Below are 23946 nucleotides of genomic sequence, written 5' to 3' on the forward strand. Positions count from 1 at the left end.
AACTATGTCTGTCTTAGCTTTGTGTCTCAGTGCCAATCATGTAGTAGATGCTGAATAAATGTTGAGTGAAATTGAAGTCCTCTTTCCTGGACACACAGGCTCACTGTTAACTCCCTTATATGCATTCTTCTTTTAACCAGTATGGTTAAGCTGTAAATCTCTCTATTCACTTCTTACCTTTAGACTTCAGTTTCTCTAAAACATCTTTTTCTTTTCCTCTTAAATATTCTCTTTCAGTTGCTGTCCAAATTTCTTCTCTTTCCCTCCAGCTCTACTAGGCATATCTTGCCTGCTATTTTTAAATTGTTTTAGTAAAAACATTTTTGTTTATGCAAACAGTTATTTTTCATTTTAGTTGCTTTGATCTTCAGCTAACATGAGTCTGTATTTTTGGAATATAATAGAGGATGGGCTATTTGCTACACAGGGTTAAATTTAGAGCTGACTTAATTTGTCCTAATATTCTCACAATACTCTCAATATATTTGAGTTCTGTCTTGTTTTATTTTAGAGAATGATCTTAACTTTTTCTTAAACACTAATTTTGAAATGCTCTTATGATTATGTTTCTATATCTGGAAGGATAGGACCCTCAAACTGAATTCTCCTTACACAAATTAAATGATTCATACCTTATGAAGTCATCTCTTTGCCCCATCAGCCTTTTCTCAGTGGACTGAGTTCCTGAGCAGGTCTGCCCTAGGCTGCATGCTGGGGAGATACCTTTACTTTCTAAACAGAGTTCTTATGTTAACTTTTCTGATTATGAAATACTGTTATCTAAGTCATTATAATTTTAAAATAATAAAATATTGTTATTCTTAGCAAAATGTTTTAAAGAAAGTTAATTATATGTTTTTTTAGCAGCTGATGTACCATCAGAAAAAGACCTTAACAAAGTCCTTCAGCTTTTGGAACCTCAAATTTCCTTTTTAGAAGATCTAACTAAAATGGGAGGAGCAATGAGGTCTGTTCTTACTCAGGTTTTGACAAACCAACAAAACTACAAAGATCTGACTTCTGGTAAGTAAAATGTTAGAAAAGAAGAAAGTTAAAATTTACTTATATTACTATAATCATAAGTTGTGTATTTTAGAACTTAAAAGTCAAATGTAGATTTTTTCATAGGATGCTAAAGCTGGAAGTTATTAAGAGTACTTCTTATTTTATGGATGAGGCAACTGAGCCCAGAAAAATTAAGTGACCTGTTCAAGACCTCACTACTAACTTATTTTTGAATTGGGCTTAGAACTCACATCTCCTAACTGTTGGTGTGACTTATTCATAATTATACTTCACCTTCCCTTCTCCAAACAATAACAGCCAGCACGTCTATGTCTTCATTTTTGGTGTTCTATATGTTTGGGCTTGTATGGCCTAGGATTTATAATAATATAAAGTTTAAGTTATAAAACTTGGAATTGTTGAGGGTTTGTTCATGATATACTGTTACATAAAATTTTAGCTTTTACACCTTTAGTTTAGCTCAAATTTATAGTATAATAAATGATTTGTGGTAATTGTCTTCTTTTATTTCTACAATTCTTTTTAATTCTTAGTTCTTGAAATTAAAAAACAAAGCAACAGGGGCCGGCCCCATGGTCGAGTGGTGAAGTTCGCGCACTCTGCTTCGGCGGCCCAGGCTTTTGCTGGTTCGAATCCTGGGCATGGACATGGCGCTGCTCATCAAGCCATACTGAGGTGGCATGCCACATGCCACAACTAGAAGGACCCACAACTAAAAATATACAACTATGTACCAAGGGGCTTTGGAGAGAAAAAGGAAAAATAAAATCTTAAAAAAAAAAAAACAAAAAACCAAAGCAACAGAAATCCTTACCTAACTTTTAGTGATGGAGGTCACAGTAGGTTTTGATTCAAAGTTTAAAATTTGTAGTTTGTCTTCACTTCTAGTCGCTGCATGCTTACTCACTGGTTAGCTGTATTATGTTTGCAAGCTTCAGTTTCTTCAGTTATAAAAATGGTGATTATACATTCTGTTTTCTTAGGCTTGTTGTGAGGGGTTGATGAAATACATTTTGTTAATTAAAAAGTATTACAAAAATTTCATTTATTGTTATTGAGATAAATCCATGGCTTTTATTATTCAGGAGACATTTAGTCATTTCTAATATAGGACCTTAGAGGTTCTTTATTTATAGACTAATTGTGGTTGTTTTTAATATTGGACTTGAATTGAAGGATGGATATATTCATATCTGTTTAATTTGTGTTGGTGTTTTTTTTTTTTATACCAGTCCAGACAGAGTTTTGACAGAGATTTAAAAAACAGAACAAAACTGTTCTATTGCAGTTATTGAGGCTAGCAAAGGGAAGAAATACAGAAAAGCTCAGCAAATACTAAAGAAACTCATTTATATATTTATAATGAGGAGATTGAGACCTTAATTAAAGGTATATAATCTGCCTAAGAGGTGGCAAATGCTGTGATAATTTGGCTTTCAGACAGAAAATAATTTTTTCTTTTAAAGGACCTCTCAGGTATCAATGTTTTTCTATTACTGTTATTCCATCCTCCATAATATATTAAAAAACAAAAACAAAAAAATTGGCAATAATTAAGCTGAATTCTAAAGTGATAGTTCTAGGATTGTTTAATTCTGGGAATGTTTTTTGGAATAAATTAGTTTTCATTGCTACTTCTGTAGAATTAAAAGCGTAATTCCTTAATTGTGATTAAAACAAGTTTGGTAAAATAGGAATTGAGTAATCTCAGTTATAATATTTGAAAATTACACTCAGGCATTGTCTTCTCCAGAAAGTCTTTCCTAAGTATTCTGCTTTAGGTAAGTCTGGCTACACGGTGTTAACGAGAGCACAGATTGTCAAACCAAATGGTGAAGTCTGCTATGTAATTGTCATTTGCCATATTATCTGCCTTTCTCTACCACTAATTTTCAAGTTCCTTTCAGGCAGGAATCATGACTTATTAATGTTTCCACCTCCAGTGCCTTGCCTATAATCTCTGGCACATTTAAGATGCTCAATTATTTAGTAGATTTCATTATTCGTTATAAACATGCTGTGTATTCTGGGATTGTTAATGCCAAACCTGAGCACAAAAATGTTTTCTGAAGCTATTATATATTATTCTTTTTAGGGTTCCCCCTCCATTAGAATATTCACCTATTTTATATATGTACATGTTAGTTACTGAGATGGCTGTACTTTATTTTGAATGGAATATTTTTTTCTGATTTTAAGTTTGTTTTAAACATTAGGTCTTGGAGAAAATGCTTGTGCAAAGAAAAGTCACGAAAAGTATCTTATAGCTTTGAAGAGCTCTGGACTTACATATCCTGAGGATAAACTCGTGTATGGTATACAGGAGCCATCTGCTGGCACTAGCACTCTGGCAGTTCAAGGTTTGTCTAAATATTTACTTTGAACAATGGTAACTTTTCTGACTTAAAAAAAAACCCCTCAAACCTTACACATTATTGAAGAAATGTAAATAGTGTGTCCTTATTTGTAAGGAAAGTAGTAAAAGTAGTAAAAATTGGAAGCAAGAAAGAATAGATTGGCCAAAGAAGAGAATGCATTTTTCTTAAACGGAATTTGGTTATTTTATTGAAGGTTCTGGTACTCACTCAGCTCACTCAGAATAATGTCGCAGTTACTGTTTAAGAGGAGGCCAAAACTTGAGTAGCTCAGTATTTTAGTTAACCATGGTTTAAAACTAAAAAGAAAGAGATCCTTCTGAGACACCATTTGTGATTATTAAATATGATTTTCACTGGAGATTTCCTGTTGAAGAATAAACTTATTAGCCCCAAATTTATTAAAGATAAATGTTGAACTCTGGCAAGATAATTGTTAGAATGAAGTGTCTTAACAAAACTTAGCTTTTTGGTATTGTTATGCCTCAAAATAATTTTTAAGTGAAGCAATATGTAACAACTGTCAAGGGCAACTTTTTTTTCCTTCCCAAAGGTTTTGCAGGTGCAACAGGAACATTGGGACAACTAGATTCTTCAGATGAGGTGAGATTTAAAATTTAAAACTTTTTTAAAAATAGAATTTTAAAAGTTTTAGAACTATACAGATTTGTGGATATTATCTAGTTTAAATTCTTTGTTTTGTAGACAAGGACACTGAAGCCCAGAATGGAATAACTTAGTTAAGATCATGTAGTTACTTAGTGACAGAACAAGGACTACAACTAGATTTTTCCTTCTTGTTTATAATTCATTTCTCCTTTCACAGTTTAGAAAGGGGAGATAGAGAGAGATTTCTTCTAGGAAGATATTCCCAAATTTATCGAAATTATTGTACAAATATGTATAATGAAATTGTTTTTTAAAAATTAGCTAAGTTTAGAATAATTTATTAAAAGAATATGAAATGTAATTGCTTTTCTAATCTCATAATAAAGTTACATCTTATATGTTAAGGATTATTAAAAACAATGTACTGGTAAATAGGCTGTCAATTTGAAATGTCAATTTTTATAGTGTTTATTAATAATAAATATTTCTAATAAATCCTTTATAACATGCCTGTATTTTATTAGTATACAGTTTATAAGAGACAATTGCTTTTTTACATATATTCATTTATAATCTTGATAGTCTTATAACATTTAAATTTCATATTTTATCAAATTATGCATTTAATGATTGAAATTTTAAAAACTAAGTTGTGTTACATTTAAACATACACATTTTTTTCTTTGAAAACCCATTTTGATTTGATAATATCATATGAACTAAGCCAAATATTTTCCTTTTGAAAACATGATTTCTGGTTATGGGAGTCTTATAAATGACTTACGCCTTATAATTTAAACTTTGTAGTACTGTTGTCTGCCCTAAACAGGCTCCCACAAAATGCAGCATTTTGCAGTCTCATTTTGGACAAACAGTTTTAAAAAGTTTCAACAAATTAGAGAGGCAGTTTAGTATGCTGCGTAGGAGTTTGACTCTGGAATTAGAATGTCTGCCTTTGAATCTGACTCCTGTACCAATTAGTAGTGTGACGTTGGGCAAGTGTCTTTAACTTCTCCATGCCTACATTCCCTCACCTGTAAAATGGAAGTAATAATAGTACTTATTGCCTGGGGTTATTATGAGTATTCAATGAGTTAGTATATGTAAGCACTTAGAGCAGTAGTGTCTGCTGTAGTCTGAACACTATATGTGTATTTGTTAAATAAATTAAAATAAAATCATGTAAAAAATTGGTATAAATGGTTAGCTATAATTTTTTCTTTTTTTCTTTTTAGCTTTAAAGTGTTACTAATAAGAACAATGTTGCTATAATGACAAATGGGGAAAACTTGCTGATATTTAAAATACACTTTCAAAAATATATAAACATTATTTCAACTAAAACAGTAATAATTTCATTTTGAAGCTAGGGGAGGGGAGTGATGGGGGTGAGAATGCTAGTTCTTCATATGTTAAAGAAGGAAGTGATTAGGTAGTAGACATGTGGTTTTAAGCTGCTTATTCTGCTTTGTTTAAGGGCATTTTGTGGAGAGGTGAATGGCCTCTCAAAGGCTGAGATCTGGGAATCCTGGGAGTTGAATATGAATGGATTCATGGGCACTTTCTTGGCTAAAGCCGGCCAGGCAGGAAAGGAGCCTGTGTCTATTGTCAGTAGAAGCTTTTGAAAACTATTACATACTGAAATGGTTTAGTGATGTTACAGAACACTTTATTAAAAATAACCTAAACATCCTGATGTGATCTAGAACCATAAAAGTCTATAGGTTTATGTTTGTTTGTATTTATATGGCAGATTAAAACCTTCATATTATTTTGGTGTACCTGGCATTATACAACCAAAAGCCTTGCCAACAGTTCTACTTTATTTTGATGAATTGAATTTGATTTCTGGGCATGTAGAAAGCTGATCTTCAACGTGGATACTTTCTCCTCTGTCTAGGAAAGAAGTCACAGTCATTTTTGTCTTGGCCTGAGTTCTCCAGATTAGCTTTTAAATTGTTAGTGGAAACTTTAATTATACATAACTGCATTGCAATAATGCTGTATTTTATGGTAGGCTGCTAAGAAGGAGACTCTTTTGTCTGTATGAGTGGTGAAGGGTGCTTTGAATTTGCTCTAGGAGTAATTTCTTGGGGGATAACAGAGGATTTGAAATATGGCCTTTCTTTGTTTATTACCGTTGGTTCTAGTCTGCCCTTCTTAGGTCCTCTTTGCTCTTCTTTCTGTTCATTCCTTTTGGATTCTTTGTTTTGGCAGCTTCTGTATGTAATATGTTTTGTATAATCATTTGTTCCTTAATTATGGTTATGTCCCAGTGTGAAAATCATAGTAAATACTTTTTGATGGTGACTTTAAAATACTTCGTTTCAGCCCCTATCCTCATAATACACTATTTTTGTGATAGTAGCTGAGAAGAGTTACTTCTGGAGCATGTGATGTATAATTATCTTATATGTTTAAAAGTAGCTTAATCTTAAATCATATTTTATAATTAAACTTTTAGTCTATTTAAAAGTACTTTTTATAATTTATTATTTGTCATATTGTTGAATTGGGATAAAGATGGGATCATTTGGGCATTTGAAGGCTTAAGAATTTGAGGTAGAGTTGTTTAGCTGGAAGTGAATTGAGGGAATATCTACTTTAGTTTTTCTGTAAGAGAAATTTGAGCTTTAGATAGGCAGACCTAAGTTTGAATCTTGCCTCATAACATCACTATGGTTTTTCCCTGGTTAAGTTCTGAACATCAATTTCTTCATGAGAAAAGGGAGATAATTCTAATGTTAGGATTAAATGGGATAACACATAAAGTACCTATCATGGACCAGACACAAATTAGGCTCTTGATAAATGTTTTCTGTCCTAGTGCTTTATGTGTAGAAGAGATTCAACTATTTGAAATTTTGAGCTGTTGTGGGTCATATTATAGACATTTCTGCTCATCTTTCCAGAGGAAATGGTTTACTAACGTGTGCTTTAAAAGTAATGAAGTTCATCTTTAGAAATTTAATTAGAAGATTACCTAAGTAACGCTTGAGTACTTTGTAGTTGTTTTGCCAGATAATTCGGATAAAATCAGTCTCCTCTCTGCCCTTTCTAATACTAGCCCCTCCTCTGGGTAACTGCAGTTAGTAGTTTGGATGTTCTTGACAGACCTTTTTCTATGTAATCTGTGTGTGTGTATGAGTAAATAAAAAATGTTATACTATTTTTTGTCCTTTTATTTACTTTGTATTGTAAATACAAATCCATCTTTCTCAGTACTCTTTTCCAAACTACAGTTTATCCAATAATTTCCTTATTTTCCAGTTTTTTATTGCAAGATGCAGTGCTTACATTTCTTGTGCAGATATGCAAATAATTTTCTAAGATGTGGAATTTCTAGGTCACAGGGTATGCATATCTTAAATTTTAATGGATTATATTTCTTTCTGATTATAAGTGTGGAAAAGCACAAAGATAAGACTATTTCCCAGGGCCAGTCATAGAAGGGTTTTAGTGATAAAGTCAGGAAATTTTCTAAGTTTGTCATCATAATTTTTTATACAGAAATGTATTTATTTACATTTTATTGATTTATATATTACCAAGTCAAATCTTGAGTTAGGAAAGTCAGGTAATGTAACAAAAATAAAAATAAGAATTAGGAAGAATCAATTTGAAGATTATGAAAGTTAAAAATGCTAGAGTTAAAAGAGACTTTGAAGTTCATCTTGCCTAACTTTCTTAATAAATGAGGAAGCTGAATTCCAGACTTAAGTGATTCACTCAGGCTAGTGAATTTCATCTAGTTAGTGGTGGAGTTGGAAATGGATACTAGGTCTCCTCTTGGTCTAGAGTTCTTTCTGTAAAGTGGAAGCCACTGTTCTTATTACTATTGCTGTGCAGCAGATTTGTCGTAAACATTGTAGCTTAAAATTACCATTTTTTAAACTTACAATTTTATGACTCAGGAATTTGGGAAGGACAACTGGGCAGTTCTCACTGGAGTTATCTCATGCAATTCCAGTTAGTTGTTGGCTGCAACTGCAGTCATCTGAAGTCTTGGCTGAGATGGAGATATAAGATGGCTCACTGACAGGGCTGGCAGTTGATGCTGACTGTCCACAGGGAGCTCAGCTGGCTGTTGACCAGAGTGCCTACATGCGGCTTCTCCAGGGTGGTGGTCTCAAGTTGTTGGACTTCTTACATACTTACTGGCTGTTCCCAGGATGAGCAACCCAAGAGCAGAAGCTTTAGAGCCTTTTCTGAGTTAGCCTTGGAAGTTACATAGTGTCGCTTCCACTGTATCCTATTGTAAGTGAATTGCTAAGATGGGCCCGGATTCAATAGGAGGGGACATAGATTCTACCTCTCAATGGGAGGAATGTCAAAGAATTTGTAAACAGGTTTTAAAACTTCCACAACCAGGATGTGACATTAGTTATTCTTTTCCCTGGGTTCTCTTAATATCCAATAATGACTAGTACTTATTGCTAAATAAAATACCAACAATTGATGATATATTTTTCCATCTATTTCAATGGTACTTGTCTGTTGGGGAAAGCTATAACATGATAATGAGATACCACTGTAGCCAGAAATGTCTATTGTAGGGTTTTAATTAAAACTAAAATTTTCCTTAAGTATAATAGTTATTGTAAACAAAAGAATGAAAGCTTATATTTAAGATTATAAGATATTTTTTAAAAAGCTGATCTTTACCTTTGTAAAGCAAAAGAAAATACATTAAAATTTTACTAGCATTCATTGCTGCTTAAGGAACAAAATATACTTTTTTAATTTAATTAATAATGAAATTATAAAATTATTGTAACTTCTGCTAGTCTCTTCTTGGAGTTTTCTATTTTATTCTGCTTTTATTTCTTAATGGGAAATATTATTTTATTAGGACCAATGACCTACATGGAAAAAAAATTCTGTTTGGGGCTATGCATTGTAAATAAGAAGCAAGTTAACTGAGTTTTAGTGTGATTTATTTAGAGAGACAATATAAGAATTTCTACCCACTTAAAACTAACGACATTAATATTTTAAATTTGTATTGTGTTTTTATTCTTATCAAAGCATTTTTTACCTATATTACTTAAAATGATTAAAAGTGCAAGAAATAGGGGCTGGCCCCATGGCAGAGTGGTTAAGTTTGTGTGCTCTGCTTCGGCGGCCCAGGGTTCCGCCAGTTCGAATCCTGGGTGCGGATGTGGCACCACTTGTCAGGCCGTGCTGAGGCGGCATCTCACCTGCTACAACTGGAAGGAGCCACCACTAAAAATACACAACTATGTACCCGGGAGCTTTGGGGAGAAAAAGGTGTAGGGGAGGAAGACTTTTCCTCTACCTAATGGGGGTTCTTCTGGCCGGAGAATGAATTAAATTCACATGAGACACAATAGCAAGAGAAAATTAAACAAAGCTTTGTGAGGACCATGGCCCGGGGCCATGGAAGTGGGGTGCACAGAGTGGTTATATACCCCCAAACAGGATATTTCACATATGATTGAAATGTCCCTCCCACAATAGTCACAAGATTGCCCTGTCGGCACAGTGCTTGATGGACACAGCAGGTAGTGGTCTGCTGTCTCGGTGGGCGCAGCAGGAGGCAAGTCTATTGTCTTGAGCTGGGCGGTCACAGGTGAGCGCAGCAATCAGTTCCTAGCCTAAGGAAAGATGCTTAATCCTTAAATGCCAACGTTGGGAGGGGGAGGGAAGTCAGTTACAGGAGGTTACCAGACAAGCACAATAAAATGCAGATTTAAGTCCTTGCCTTTGGCATTGATTAAGAGTTTCTAGAGAGAAGGTCATCTCCTTTCTTCTTCCTGGTACAGAGAGGGAGGCAGCTTTTACAGATAGAGATTTACCTTACAAATGTAAATGTCTCCTAACAAAGAGCAAGCAAGTTCCACTCCTCAGAGCCTCCTTCCCTGTCCCAGTTTATCAAAAGCAATCAATCTCAAACAATCCTCATGCCAAAGAGACATATCTTGGGGTGGCCAATTCCAGTCCCCACAAAGGAAAAATAAAATATCTTTAAGAATGTGAGCAATAATTTAATAAAGGGTGCAATAGATAAAGGAGAAAGTAGATGAAGGAATAAGATAGATGGAAAGAGTATGATAGAAGAAGAGAACCCAGATACAGACGTTCTTGAGCAAATACTTATTTTATGCCATTTCAAATTTCATTAAGGCTTTTAAAGCCATATTGCATTTTTATTTTTTGCAACTGTAGTACAAATGACATATTAACTCTTAGGATTTATGTTTGAAATTTAATGGAGAGCTGTATATGGCTTAAGAATTGGAATTTCTACACCCGTACCCTACAGGCCCATAGGATTATTGAGCAAACCCTTTTTGTGATTTCATTCTTGTAATTTAACAAATCATATAAAAAGGAAGACAGGATGAGAAGAGGGCAGTGACATCTCAATTACTACTATGGAGAGGGAATTATACCAATTGAAAAAATGTTGTAAGTTAGAATTTATAATTGCAAGAGACCCTAGAGGTAATCTAATCCTACCATTTCATTTTAAAAACAAAGAAACAGATTTGAAACTATAATAGCAGCAAGGTTTCTTTCTATTTCTACAGAGTTTTGTTTGAATGAGCATACGTATTACAGTGTAATTTTTTTCATGCAAGTGTCAGCTATTTGTCCCCACTGTCCCTAGACTAACAGAACATTAGGTACTCACCAGTGCTATTTATACACATGACATTCTTCATACTACTACTTCTTATTTTTTTTGTGTATAGCTCATATGAAATAAGAGTAGAAAATGTTGCTTGTGTTGTATGGAACCAAAAGGAGAATAGAATATGAGCACAATTTAATTTTATGAAATATTTTTAAACTTAAATTTATATTTATTTAAAATTTTTTGTTTAAGTTTATTTATAATCATCAGATAATTCAGTTGAAAAGAAAATTATCTCTAGTCTTATATGTACATGGGTCTAATTAGAGAGTTTCTCAGAGAAAACGAGATCTTTTAGAACAAGATAACTTTTCAAGGAAAGATTGTATTCACTGTGGCCATTACTGTAAGCAGTGTCCATTTATGTGGATGCAATGACCAGATCACTAATGTCTGTGACTTTGAAGTACTTAGCTGTTAATACAAATGAAATCATTTAAAACACTTTTCCCCCTGTGAAACTATAAAAATATGAATCTCCATTATGGAAGAATTGAGACACAGAAGAAAGTGTAAAAAGGAAGACATTTACCTTCAGCTGATAACCATTATTTATTAATTTTGCTTGTTTACTTTGTCTTTTTTCCTGCATACTCTTACATACTTGAGAAGTAATCACTTAACAAAATAAGTTACTATGTAGAAATGCTCACAGTATTCTTACCTTTATTTAAGGCAGAATCCAAATGAACGGTTAAAACTAATTTTTCAAAATTTGTAGCAAAAGCAGGGTTATTGAAATTGAAAGTCAGAATTGCTTTTCATAAATGAATAGGTAAAAGGAAAAAGTAATTTTATTTTGGAGGTATAAGGTTTACTTTTAATTTATCATAAATTACATTAGTGGTTAAGATGAGGAATTACAGAAACTTTTGGTGGGAGGGCCTTAGAAATATCTAATGTATTTCTTTCCCAGTGCAGGAATTGATTTTACAACATTGTTGACAATTGGTAAGCCTCTCCATAAACACTTTCAGTGGTAGGGAGCTTACCTAGTTTATGAGGTAACTTGTTCCTTTGCTTGATAGCTCTAATTATTAGGAAGTTCTTCTCAATACTGTGATAATATTGTAATTTTCACACATTTCTTATTTTCCCTTATAGAAAGATTTTTATTTTTACTTCCATAAGACACCCTTTTAAATGTTTAGCTTTAGTTATTTAATGTTCTCTGCTGTGTGTACCTCTTTCACCTGTTCAGTCTTAAAATCTGTGCTCTGATTCAGTGCAGAGCGATGAGACATATTTTGATAAAGCGTATTGTGCCTTCGTTAAGGTCCAAGGTTTTTTGTTAGCCTTTTAGCAGCTATGCTAGACTTTTGGCAGGAGCCCCAGTGGTCAAGTGAAACGCCTAGATTCCCTCCACCCGCCCTCAGATTTACAGCTGACAAGTTAGAGCTCCGTCTCTGCTTTGTGCTTGTAGAGTTGATTTAAAGCAAACAATCTCAGATTACAGTGGCTTATATAAATCTTTGTTTCATCTTATTGTTCTAGTCTCTCAAGATTTCTTTCGGATTTTATATAACCTACTATGTTAAATATTCCTTTTGACCTTGTGTATTCTGTATTAACATTCTTTGAGTATTGTTTTAACCAGCTGTGAATTTACTTGGCTTCTTTTTATGGAGCTCACATTCTTTTCATCTGTCTAGTAAGTCTATCAAAGAAAGAAAGAAAGGTTAATTCGAGTTGAGAAACCATCTGTAAATTTTACAGGCTGGGAGTTTGAATCTGTTTTTCTTGAGTCTTCTTATCTCATTTTGGACCTGTATACATATTTTTGTGCCTGAAACACATGTAGCAGTGTTATCTCCTTCTTAGTTTCTGAGGGCTGCGCAAATGCTCTCTGGGTTGAGATTGTACTTGCTTGTCCTTTGTCCATCATTTTCTCCTAGGGTTCTATACGGCTTCCTCGTGGATAAATGGGGAAGAACTATAATGCCCCATTATGAGTTTGGGGTGGGGTGAGGTCTTGTGGTCATGATAACTGTATTGTTTTCATCTTCCTTAATGCCTGAAATTCTCATCACTGAAAGTTATTCCTGTTCATTAAAAATACTATTCTTTCTCAAAATAAGTTATGGAACTTACAATAGGTAACACAGGTTACCCGTGTAACAGGTAACACAGATCTGTTATCTTGAGCAGATTGTTGAAGTTAGGATTGGAAATCAGAAGTAGTATTTAAAACATTTATTAACTTAAAGCTACAATCTATATTCATTGAATAAATAGAAAATAAATATTAACTAAAATAATAAAATTACTACTCTGTCCGTTGGAGGTGAATTACTGTAAATATCTGTATTCTAACAGATTTTATATATAGTATATTTTAATGGTTTCATGCTATATGTGCTATTCTGTAACCTGTTTTTTTCACTAATGGTTATTCTGAACATCTATAACAAGGAGTATATTTTAACAGATTTTATTTGTGTATATTATCAGTGCTTAAAATGGTTTCATACTCCATATGCTACTCTACATAGCATGCTTTTCTCACTTATAGTAGTAGTTTTTGAACATCTGTCTGGTCACAATGAATGGAGAGCTCTAGCGTTGTTTTTCTGCATAGAGTACAGGTGAGCTATAATTTACCTACTTAATCTTCTGCTGTGGAAGCCAAAGATTTTTTTTTCTATTTTAAGTAACATTTATATTATTGATGTGATGAACAGTTATGCATATAGTCCCTTTTCACTTGTCTGATTATTTCTTTAGAATAGATTCCTAGAACTGGAATTTCTGTTTCAATGATAAATATGCTTTCAAGACTTTTGACATGTGTATTGCCAAATTACCATTCAGGAAAGTTGTACTACTATATACTCTTACCAGTGATGTCCAAGAGTACCCATTTTCCCCACAGTTTAGATGGAGATAATCTCCCATCCTAGCTGTGTTTGATATCTATCAAGAAGTCAAGCCCAACTCACTGGTCTGTGTTTCTAGACTTTGTCATTGTACCTTTGCTCATGCTGCCTTCTCTTCTTTGCTTAGCTAATTTTACTGTCCTTTAGAATATAATCTTGGGAAATTTATAGAACTGTGTATTGCCATCACCATTGTTTGATCAAGGATACTCTTTTCATAGGAAGTTTATATTTGAAATTATGAAGTAATCCTAACATGAGATACAACATATTTTTTCCAAATTTGTCTTTCTCTCAGGGCTGAGAGAACAGTTTCATAAATGGCTATTAGTTAAAATCTCAAACTTTAGAACCCTCTGGGTCCTGTGGCATGATTTTACCTTCTTGTGTCTGTTTTTTGTCTTCTAAGCCTCTAAATTTCATTCTGGCTGAGTTTCTCCAAGGGCAAGGTGAAGGTGGCAGAGGAGGAGGAGAATGTAGGTTGACTGTCAATACTGCTGCTAGGTAGATGGCCATAGAGGCCTGGCAAAAGTGGGGATTACTGTGGAGGGCGTGTTGAAGTGCTCAGTAAATGCTGAATGACTGAGCTAAGTGGTATCTCTAGAAAATGCCAGACTGGCCTTGAGGACTGAAGCTGGACTTGGCAGAAACCTGAAGTTAAGGCTGTGGTATGTAGTCCAAGGAAGCTACATCAGTAGATGAAGCAGCAACATGAAGCTGAGGCTGCTTTTCTGCTTTGGGGATTTGATTGCCTCCAATTGATAGAGTATCTGGGAATTTGTACCGTGGTTCTAACCTGCCACCAACACTGTTGTTAGCATAACAGACTGTATGTCAAAATACTACCACACGTCTTTTTTTTTTTGGTGAGGAAGATTGTCACTGAGCTAACATCTGTGCCAGTCTTCCTCTATTTTGTATGTGGGACAGTGCTACAGCATGGCTTGATGAGTGGTATGTAGATCCATACCAGCAAAGCATGTGAACTTAACCACTGTGCCACCCAGCTGTGCGCCCCCCCCCCCCCCCCGGCACATGTCTTTTTAATACCAGTTGGCTCGTATGTTTGGAAAATAGGAAATAGATAGCAGTATAACATGAAGTTTGGGATTCCTATGGAATCTTTCCTAGTTTAGGAGAGCTGGGATAATGGAGTAGAAACATATCCTTTAGCTGGAGGGGAAAACCCCCTGAACTCTGCTGTGAAGGCAGCGGGAACCTTTTCAGCATCATTTAAAGAAAATTAGAACTGTGCACCTGCACCCAGGGATCCCTCCTCAAGGGCTAGACCCCTAACCTCACATTGGTTTCACTAGTGGCAGGCTGCTTCCTCTGCTCCTCTTCCCTCTGTGTTGTCTCAGCTGGCTAGCTTCCCACTCTGTTGTCTTGGTGCACTGTTAACATCTCCTGAGACAGCCTCACAGCACTCCAAGATATTTGCCTGGGCATCCAGATGATCTCCCCAGGTACCGATTACTGTTTTTGTTACTTCTTTGCAAACTTGGGTAGGTTGTGAATGGTCTGACCCTCACCCTCTTTTCCCCATAAGTCTTATTATTTTTAATGTGAGGTTTTTTTTCAGGGATGAATATATCACATGTGAGCAGAAATGCCTGTATTTCCTTCTTGGATTTTTTTCCTAAGCATGTTTTAATTTGTTTTTATTATTATTTAACTGTTAATTCCAGCTTCTAAAATGCTGCACTTATTTTTCAAAACTTGGTTTCTTGAACTTGTTTCGTTTGTCTCAGACTCTTCAAAGCCTTTCCTCTATTCGTTGTTTTAGCTCTCTTGCCCTTCTCTCCTTTCTTCCTTTGCTAATTTTCTCTCCCCCTCCCCTTTAGCTTCTTTGTGCATTTGGTATTCTGTTTATGAGGTTAGGAAAATTTTTAATTTTGCATTGGAGGCGGTTTAAGAGTGTTCCATTAGAAGCACAGATTAAGTTTAAGAGCTCTTATATTTTAATACTAAGGATTTTCATTACGTATTTTAATTATAATATTAATTTTAAATTAAAAATTTTAAATTAGAGCCTTTAAAATACGTTATAGCAATACATCGAAGTAAAATGTATTGATGAATAATGTGTAAGCATGCCTATATTATATATTTAACATAATTTATAAGCATATTTAAATTTATGTAAAATATATAAATTCATATATAGAACTATATATAATGCTAATTTTGTTTTCCTCCAGGAGGATCAGGATGGGAGTCAAGGTCTGGGCAAGAGAAAGAGGGTCAAACTAAGCAGTAACACCAAAGGTATTTATATTTTTATTTCCTCATAGAAAAAGCTCCTAAAAAGGTTTAAGCACTAGGAACACTTGATCGGGTAGCCATATTGACATCAAGGCTCTTGGGAGTTATGTTATTAGATTTGTCTGATGATGGAGAGAGTGTTGTTAGGGGGTGATTGTGGGAGACTTCAAAAGCAAGTAAAACCCTTACTATTGGGGCCTGGTTTATTGTTTTCTTCATAAAATGTGCGTTATTATCTTTGAGCCAGAAAAAAAGTCAGTCTTTTCATTGATTCTTTGATTTGGATCCATTGTTTGTGGTATAAAGTTTTAATTTGGTTTACATCTTTTTATAATGTAGGGCCTACGGTTTCTAGAGTGAAAAAGGACAAGCCAAGGAGAGAGAGTGTGTGAGAGGGAGAGATACAGAGCGAGGGAATGAGATGAATGGCGCTTAACATGTGTTAAGGTGACAACAAGGATTCAACACATGTTTTCTCAAAGGAAGCAGTAGATATGCCTATGAGAGAATAGATTAGTCATAATAACAAATAATATTTATTGAACGTTTTGTATGTGCTAGACATTGTGCTAAGTGCTTCATGTGCGTTGTTTCATTTAATTTTGAAAGTAACTGTATGAAGCAGGGTTTATCATTATTACTATTTTATAAATGAGGACATGGAGGCTTGTTAGAGATCACAGCTAATGAGAGGCAGATCCTTGATTCAAATCTCAGAGCCTAAGCTCTTAACCGCTATGTTTTCTTGACCCTCACTAGAAGCTTTTCTAGAGTTCTTGTTATTAGCTGGTCTGGATTTTTGCCGTGGATTTCCAAATCTTAACATGATCTATTTTGTGGGTTAGTGTGGTCTGTTAGAGTCTCCAGAGGTTAAAATATTATTTTGATGAAAAGAAGCTTCTTACTTCTGGTTCCAAATGTATCTTGTGGAATGTTTAGGACTGCTTGGAAAGGGGGAGCAAGCAGGCAGTTTCAGTTGAGGCTCATTAGTAAGTCTGTTCTTAGTTATGCTGCTGCATTTGACTTGTGGGCTGCTAGCAAAGGGCATGAAATTTGATTTGTGGTCCAGGATGCACACATGCTCCCCTTCTTCCTGGCTCAGCAGGGAACTTGTGATGCCTGAAGGAAATTAGAAACCCATATGGCTACCTGGCCCTTTGACCTACCAGAGTTGTCTGTGTGTTTACCTGAGTCCTTAAGATACATCTGAGTTGGAGCAGATTGTTAGGCACACACTTGAGTTTAAGCTTTTGGGATGCCCAGAAAGTACCTGTTATGGTGTAAGAGGTTATTGTTTTCATTCAGCCCAGTCAAACTCTGGCTGAAGATACTTTTTATGCAGATTTGAAGTTTATTTTGTTTTACACCTGAACTTTTTCACATTTGAGATTAGATTGGTTGTGTTTCTTCCTTCCTTCCTTCTTTACTGGTAAGAAGTAGAACAGAGATTTACGACGACTTAATCAGTTATCATTTTTGGTTTAACTATGTACATGGAAGAAATGACTTCCTGAATTAGTAGAACCCCTGTTTTCAAAAAATGCTTGTTGCTTTGAAGATATATGAAGTCCAGGGAGTGGTTTAGTTTTTGTAAGAATTTGGTTCAACAGTTTGAAAGTGAGCTGAAACTGAAATATGTAGTGATAGGCAAGAGGCGAGGCACTGTGCTAAACACACCACTGCCTATTCTCAAAACCTGAATTTTAAAGGTGTAGAAACTGAGGCTTTCGCTAACATGGCCAAGATTATTGAGCTTGTGAGTTGCAGAGCCTGGACTCTGCTGTCTTATTAAAACCTTTACCTTACTCATGCATTTGTACCACATACTGATTCTTTAGAAATCTCTTTTTACAATTTGGCTTAAGGTGGTTTAGGCATTGTAAAATCAAGACGATTTAATCAAAGTTTTAAGGGTAAATAGTCATACTTAACTACTGGAAGCATTGCTAACCACATTTCCATAACATTACACATAAAGCACATAAAATGTGCTTTAAATATCTTGGGAAACTGAAATAACCTATTTTAAGAATAACAGCAATGAAGACATTGTGGGTTCTTTTTTTTTTTTTCTGAAGATGAAAAAATTGAATTGTACATTACTGCAGCTATTTCCATTTTAGTAGATGCCACAGCTTTTCTGGTATCTCCACATTTTTTATTTATTTGAAACAAAGTTAATGTATCTTTCTTTTTAAATGCTTAACATACGTAGCTTCAGGTTTTTCATTTGGCTAATGCAGACTTGCAGAGTCATAGCTATGAATTCTAGGATTAATGCTGCTAGTTTTGTTCAGCTTTGTAAATACTTTCAGAAGCATTTATCTGTGAGGGTTTTATTTTATTTTTTGGTAGTCTGTGAAACTTTCAGTCATGTTAGTGCCAAGTGAATTGTGAGAATTAAATTGACTTCAGGAGTCTGCTGTGGATTATATTCTAATTTTTAATTATAATTCTTATATTCTTGTCACCTAATGCACTTAAGCCCTAATTTTTACTACTTTTTGACTTTGAATCTGTTGGTGTGTGCCTTTGAGTATATCTTCCCTCGTTTCTTGCAAGACTGGTTTATTTCTGTTTTAAATCATTGCCATCCCCTGGGAATGATCTTTTTCAGGAGGAAGAGGTTTCTGTTTTACAAGTAGAAAATTCTGAGATTTGGAAAATAAAGAATTATTTAGTTTTCAATAAGGGGATGTATAGTGTAATTGGATTTATATTTTTACCCTTATTTCATATTGCTTGTGCTGAAGACAGCACTGAAAGGGAGTTAGGTAGGGGATTGGAAAAATTGGGTTAAAGTTATATCTTATTAAAACTGATTCAAGCTTTATTAAACTCAGAATGTTTTATAGAAGAATCGAGAGAGCGATAACATAGTGAACTTATTGTTACTCTTTTAGACCCATTGCCTGAGGAGATGTGGTATGAACACGTTACTCAATAATAGAAGAACTGTGAAACTGGGGTAGGGTTAATTGAAAAAACTCTACAAGGTTACCCTGCAAGGCGAGTTGAACTGTAATGTAGTTAGGGCTGTACCTGAGTATTTTGGTGCATGTGATACTGTTTGTTCAAATTCTCTCCTCTAACTCTAGTCCCTGCTTAAGCTTTGTCACTGAATCAGTCCATTCACAGTTGACACTTGCTATATCCTCTCTATGTCGTTATATAGAGCTGATGATCCAGAGCAGTAGCCCAAGATCATTTGCTGCAAGAAAGGTTACCAGTCGGAATTTTCTAGTTCATTTTTAGGGCGAAAAATTAGAGAAAGTGAGAGAAAGACATAGGCAGAGTATTAAAAATATTCAGTTCATCATACACACATTGAGACCTTTCTGTTGACTAAGTGTGGCAAGAATGCAGAGATTAGCAAGAGACAGCCTAGTCCTGAAGGAATAGCACTTGGCCGTAGAAATAGTCTCTTCAGAATACCTTTATTCGAAAGGGGCATCCATTTCCTGTTTCCTTTATGCATGAAGAGGGCATCTCGAGTCCATGCAAGTAACTACATCTAACCCTCCGTATAGTTTTCTTCGTATATTCTTACTAGAAAAAGTAAATGCTTCTGTATATTGGAGTAAGCAATGCATTAGTGATTATTTTCTCTAGTGAAGTTAGTATTTCATTTATGAAGGATAATTTTAAAGAAATAGGTAAATTATTGAATGCTATGAAAATTTCTCCCCTGTTTTCTAAAAATGAAAAACTTAGAAAACTTTGGACTTTATGTCCTAATAGTATGTTTTCAGTAGAAATTTTAGATAAATGGCTTGTGTTTAAGAACAAGTAATTACTTATTTTTCTAGTAACTGCTTTATGTTAAAATATAAGGATTGACTATTTTTTTATTTATATACTGTGGAGACTATAGAAACCTAGCTTGATGTCAGTATTATCATTGAGTTATTGAAAGGGTATCCTTAATTTTTAGGCACATTCAGGTGTTTGAGGTTTATGGGTTATTAATTATAGTAATAGATTATAGGTTTAAATGAGATGAGCAACTTATATCATTAGGTGATAAATTTTCTTTTTCTTATGCAGATCAATCTATAATGGATGTTTTGAAACATAAAAGTTTCCTAGAAGAACTATTGTTTTGGACTATCAAGTATGAATTCCCCCAGAAGATGGTAACTTTCTTACTCAACATGCTTCCAGATCAAGAGTATAAGGTATCTACATTTTTTTCCCCTTCCTTTCTGAACCTTGCTCCCCTTTCTTTGCCTTTTCATTAGTAAACCTTTTGTTATATTTCTCGGCTGTGGCTTATTGTGTTGTGGCTCTGAGGACTGATATAACACAATGAAAGAGCATTAGGTTCTTCTTTTGCCAACGCAAGGTCTGCACGAAAAGCATAGTATCATAGAGGCAAAAGCAAACTGAGGCCGAGCACCATTACAGAGCAGAATTCCTTAAGTGTGTTGCCTTTCTGCATGGAACTTGGTCCAAAAGGATTGCTGTGGGACAAACAAAATCACAACTGCACAAATAAATATATAGTTACAAATTGTACTACATTCTCTAAAGGTGAGGTGCAAGGTGCTATGAGAATGTTCAATGGTGGCAACTGAGTTTAGATGAGGGATTAGCCATGGGAAAAGCATGGGGTTAGTAGCTGCTGACCATAACTGTTAGAGAGACACAATAGTTATTGGCTCATGTACATGTGGAGATAGGTGAAGTCTCTAGTTCCTGTTACCACCATATGGTTATGGCAAAGTGACACAGCCTAGTTTATGAAAAGAAGATAAATCATGCTCTAGTTCTTCTTATAGTTTACGTAATAAGGCCTCCTTAGGAGTGACACTTCAATAATGCCGTTCTTTTGTGCCTTTATACCTGCTTAAAAAAACAACAGAGGAAATGTACATGTTACACAGAAAGAGTATTTAGTCAGATTGGTGGTCAGCTTCCAGATCCAATAGGAGAAGGTATTTCTTTCCGAGTCATTACATTGACTCACTTGTTTAGTTATATTAGATCCTCTGTGATAGTTTTTAGCTGAGACTTTAGATTTTGTTGTCAAAGTAGGTAGCACAGAACAAATACACATACTTTGACATTAGAAAATGGATATATTTGTGAGCAAAGTGAAAATTTATATTTTAAAACATTAATAATTTAAAATGCTTATTAAAATTTTTAACCATCAAAGTATTTTGCTGATGTTCCAAAAAAGTGAAAGTATGACTTAAGACAACTGTCATCATTGAAATTACTTTTTCAATTACCTTGGACATCATCACTAATAATAGCTTTAAAGTGCTAATATAATATGTTGGAAAATGTGTTATAAAACTCAAAGTTAAACTAATATTTTTTTTCTTCTTATTTAAAAAATTTTACAGGTTGCTTTTACAAAAACTTTTGTTCAGCATTATGCTTTCATTATGAAAACACTGAAGAAAAGTCATGAATCAGACACTATGTCTAACAGAATTGTGCATATTAGTGTTCAGTTGTTCAGCAATGAGGAGCTAGCCAGACAGGTAACAGAAGAATGTCAGCTGCTGGATATTATGGTAACTGTGCTATTATACATGATGGAAAGTTGCCTTATTAAAAGTGAGCTACAAGGTAAACTCAGAATTATTTTCACTAGTTTTGTTGTTTGTATACTTTGTATAACTAGTGTTAAAAACTCCTTATATGCTTAAAGATAGCTTTAAAAAATTATAAAATAATATGTATTTGTTACAGAAACTTTTGAAAATTTTTAGCAAAATTTAAAGAAAAACTTTAAAATCACCTATAGTTTTGTTGTTCACAAATAATTGTTATTAACATTTTGGGTTATTTCTTTTTGTGTGATATGAATATATTTATGGATAAAAATACATACTTTGAAAATACACTACTATAGTATACATGTGAAGAATATCTTTTTTATGATTGCAGCTATTAATATCATATGGCTTTACCATAATTAATCATTTCCTTATTAGACACGTTCCTGTTTTTTAAATCATGAATTAGTTACTATCAGCCTTAGACATTTCATATGCCTAAACTTTTATAATTTAAAAGTTGGAATAAATCTTGCCTTTTATGTGTTCTCTTAGTGAGATCTTTAATTTTCTTCTTTTGTGCCCGCTATATGCTTGATGCTCCTCAAACTGCCATAATATTTCTAGGACCTCTCCCATTCTCATTTCTCTGTGGTCCTTCATCTTAGCTTTACTTCCTTGTAATAATTTTTATTATTTGAGTATTTGCTATGTACTAGGCACTGTGTTAAAACTATTTATATGTTGTCTCAGTTAAGCTTCTGAACAGCTCTCTGAGATTGGTATTATTATTATCTCCACTTTAAAGATGAGTAAATTGAGACTTAGAGAAGTTAAGTCATTTACCATGGATTATATAGCTAGTAAATGACAGAGTCAAGAAGGACTTCGTATCTCCTGATGTCAGAATCTTTGTTCTTAACCATGACACAGCCATGTCAACATTGATAAGACTGCGTCTTCACCTGTTGGCACATGGAGCTATACTTTAAATATAACAACAAGCAGTACCTCAAATTAAATCTTAAGACCTTTTGATTCTCTGTGGAGGAGTTTGTAGTTGAGACTTGCCTTGTTCCACTGTTGCCTCCATTTGTATATCAGCTCCTATTTTCTCTTTATGCTCATAGTCTGTCTATTCTCACATGTGATACCGTAGCCTGAAAATTGATATATGCTCAGTGCAGGGCATGATGACTTGAATATAATAATAGCTAGCTAATAGTTATGATAGCTACCATCTTTTGAGCACTCGCTATCTGCCGTACTCTTTTCCCAGTACTTTATATGTATTGTCTCATTTAACCATTGGTAATTCTGTGGAGTAGATATTGTTTTTTCCATTTTATAGATGGGGCAGTTGTAGCTTGGAGTTGAAGTCAGTGATCCATGGTTTTATAGCTATAAGTGGTAAGGCTGGGTGTCTGACTTCAAAACCTGTAATCTTGCCCACTACATGACTCTGCCTTCCCATTGTAGGTATAGTGGGAGCATGATACATTATTTACGTTAAGCAATATACCTCTTTGCTTTTTAAAAGGAAAATTTAAAAGCTGCTTTGTATCTTCGTGTTTTCTGTCTTCATGTAAAATGACCTTTTCTTTCTTAGAGATTTAGCTACATATATTGCTTTTTATTTTCTTTTTTGAAATAGTATGTATCATCATTCAGTTGTATCAATGATAGTCTCATATACAATTATATATTTAGAGAAGGACTTTTCACAAAAATAGTATTTTTAATTTATAAACTAGAAAATTTTTTAAATTTAGAAGTATCTACTCTTCTGAAAAGAATCTGAAGCCTATTTTCTTGACTCAGTGGTTTAGTTAGGCTTATTACATATGGTTTACATTTGGTCTTCAAGGAAGAATATTTGGGAAGAAGATGTATAGTCATGCGCCAGATAACGACGTTTCAGTCAACAATGGACTGCGTATATGATGGTGGCACCATAAGATTATTACCATATAGCCTAAGTGTTAGTAGGCTATATCATCTAGGTTTGTCTAAGATCACTCTATGATGTTCACACAATGACGAAATAGCCTAATGATGCATTTCTCAGAATGTGTCCCTGTTGTTAAGCGACGCATGGCTGTATTTGAATCTGCCTCCCATTTTTTATACAGCCAGCTTTTCTGAGGGAGTTTTTATATTTGTTTCCTTACCTTCCAACCACTCATTAACCCACCAATCTAGTGTCTGCTTCCATCATTCTGTTGCTGTCTCCAAAACTGTCCATGACTCCAGTGTCCACATGTTCTACTTTCCCCAGAACAGCTCCAAGTTATGCCTTTTGTTCTGACAGTTATTAATACAATCCCTTTTACTCTCAAACGTGTCCCAGTTTATACGGTAAATTATCTGGTCACCCTTCCTATGACCTACATGAGGAGGAAACCAGTGGCCACAATTTGGACCTTTTCTTGTGTGATTTTCAGTAGCATTTTACTCTGCTGATTCTCTGCTCTTTCTGTGGCCCAAAACTCTTTTCTACTTATCTTATCAGTGTTTGTGTTTCTTGGCACTTGGTCCTGGTGTCGCTGCTCTTCTCACTTTTCCCATTTTTTGTGAAATCATATTGCATGGTCTTAGTTGCTTTCTACATATACTTCCCT

General features: G+C 34.4%; 1 protein-coding gene across 9 annotated transcripts in view; it reads left to right on the forward strand.

Annotated features, from left to right (window-relative positions):
- Nucleotides 1-23946, forward strand: part of UBR3 (ubiquitin protein ligase E3 component n-recognin 3) — a 222596-nt gene that overhangs the window by 40832 nt on the left and 157818 nt on the right. For 6 of the 9 annotated variants that reach the window (XM_023623102.2, XM_023623103.2, XM_023623105.2 and 3 more), the window contains exons 3-8: nucleotides 865-1023; nucleotides 3243-3386; nucleotides 3955-4004; nucleotides 15749-15815; nucleotides 19860-19990; nucleotides 21167-21395. In XM_023623102.2, the coding sequence (XP_023478870.1) occupies nucleotides 865-1023; nucleotides 3243-3386; nucleotides 3955-4004; nucleotides 15749-15815; nucleotides 19860-19990; nucleotides 21167-21395 (780 nt within the window). Of the gene's footprint in view, nucleotides 1-864; nucleotides 1024-1850; nucleotides 1985-3242; nucleotides 3387-3954; nucleotides 4005-15748; nucleotides 15816-19859; nucleotides 19991-21166; nucleotides 21396-23946 lie in introns of those variants that run through there. The other 3 variants (XM_070241187.1, XM_023623108.2, XM_070241189.1) reach the window with 2 other exon arrangements.

The sequence above is a fragment of the Equus caballus genome, chromosome 18 (genome assembly GCF_041296265.1).
Source record: "Equus caballus isolate H_3958 breed thoroughbred chromosome 18, TB-T2T, whole genome shotgun sequence".
Classification (NCBI taxonomy): domain Eukaryota; kingdom Metazoa; phylum Chordata; class Mammalia; order Perissodactyla; family Equidae; genus Equus; species Equus caballus.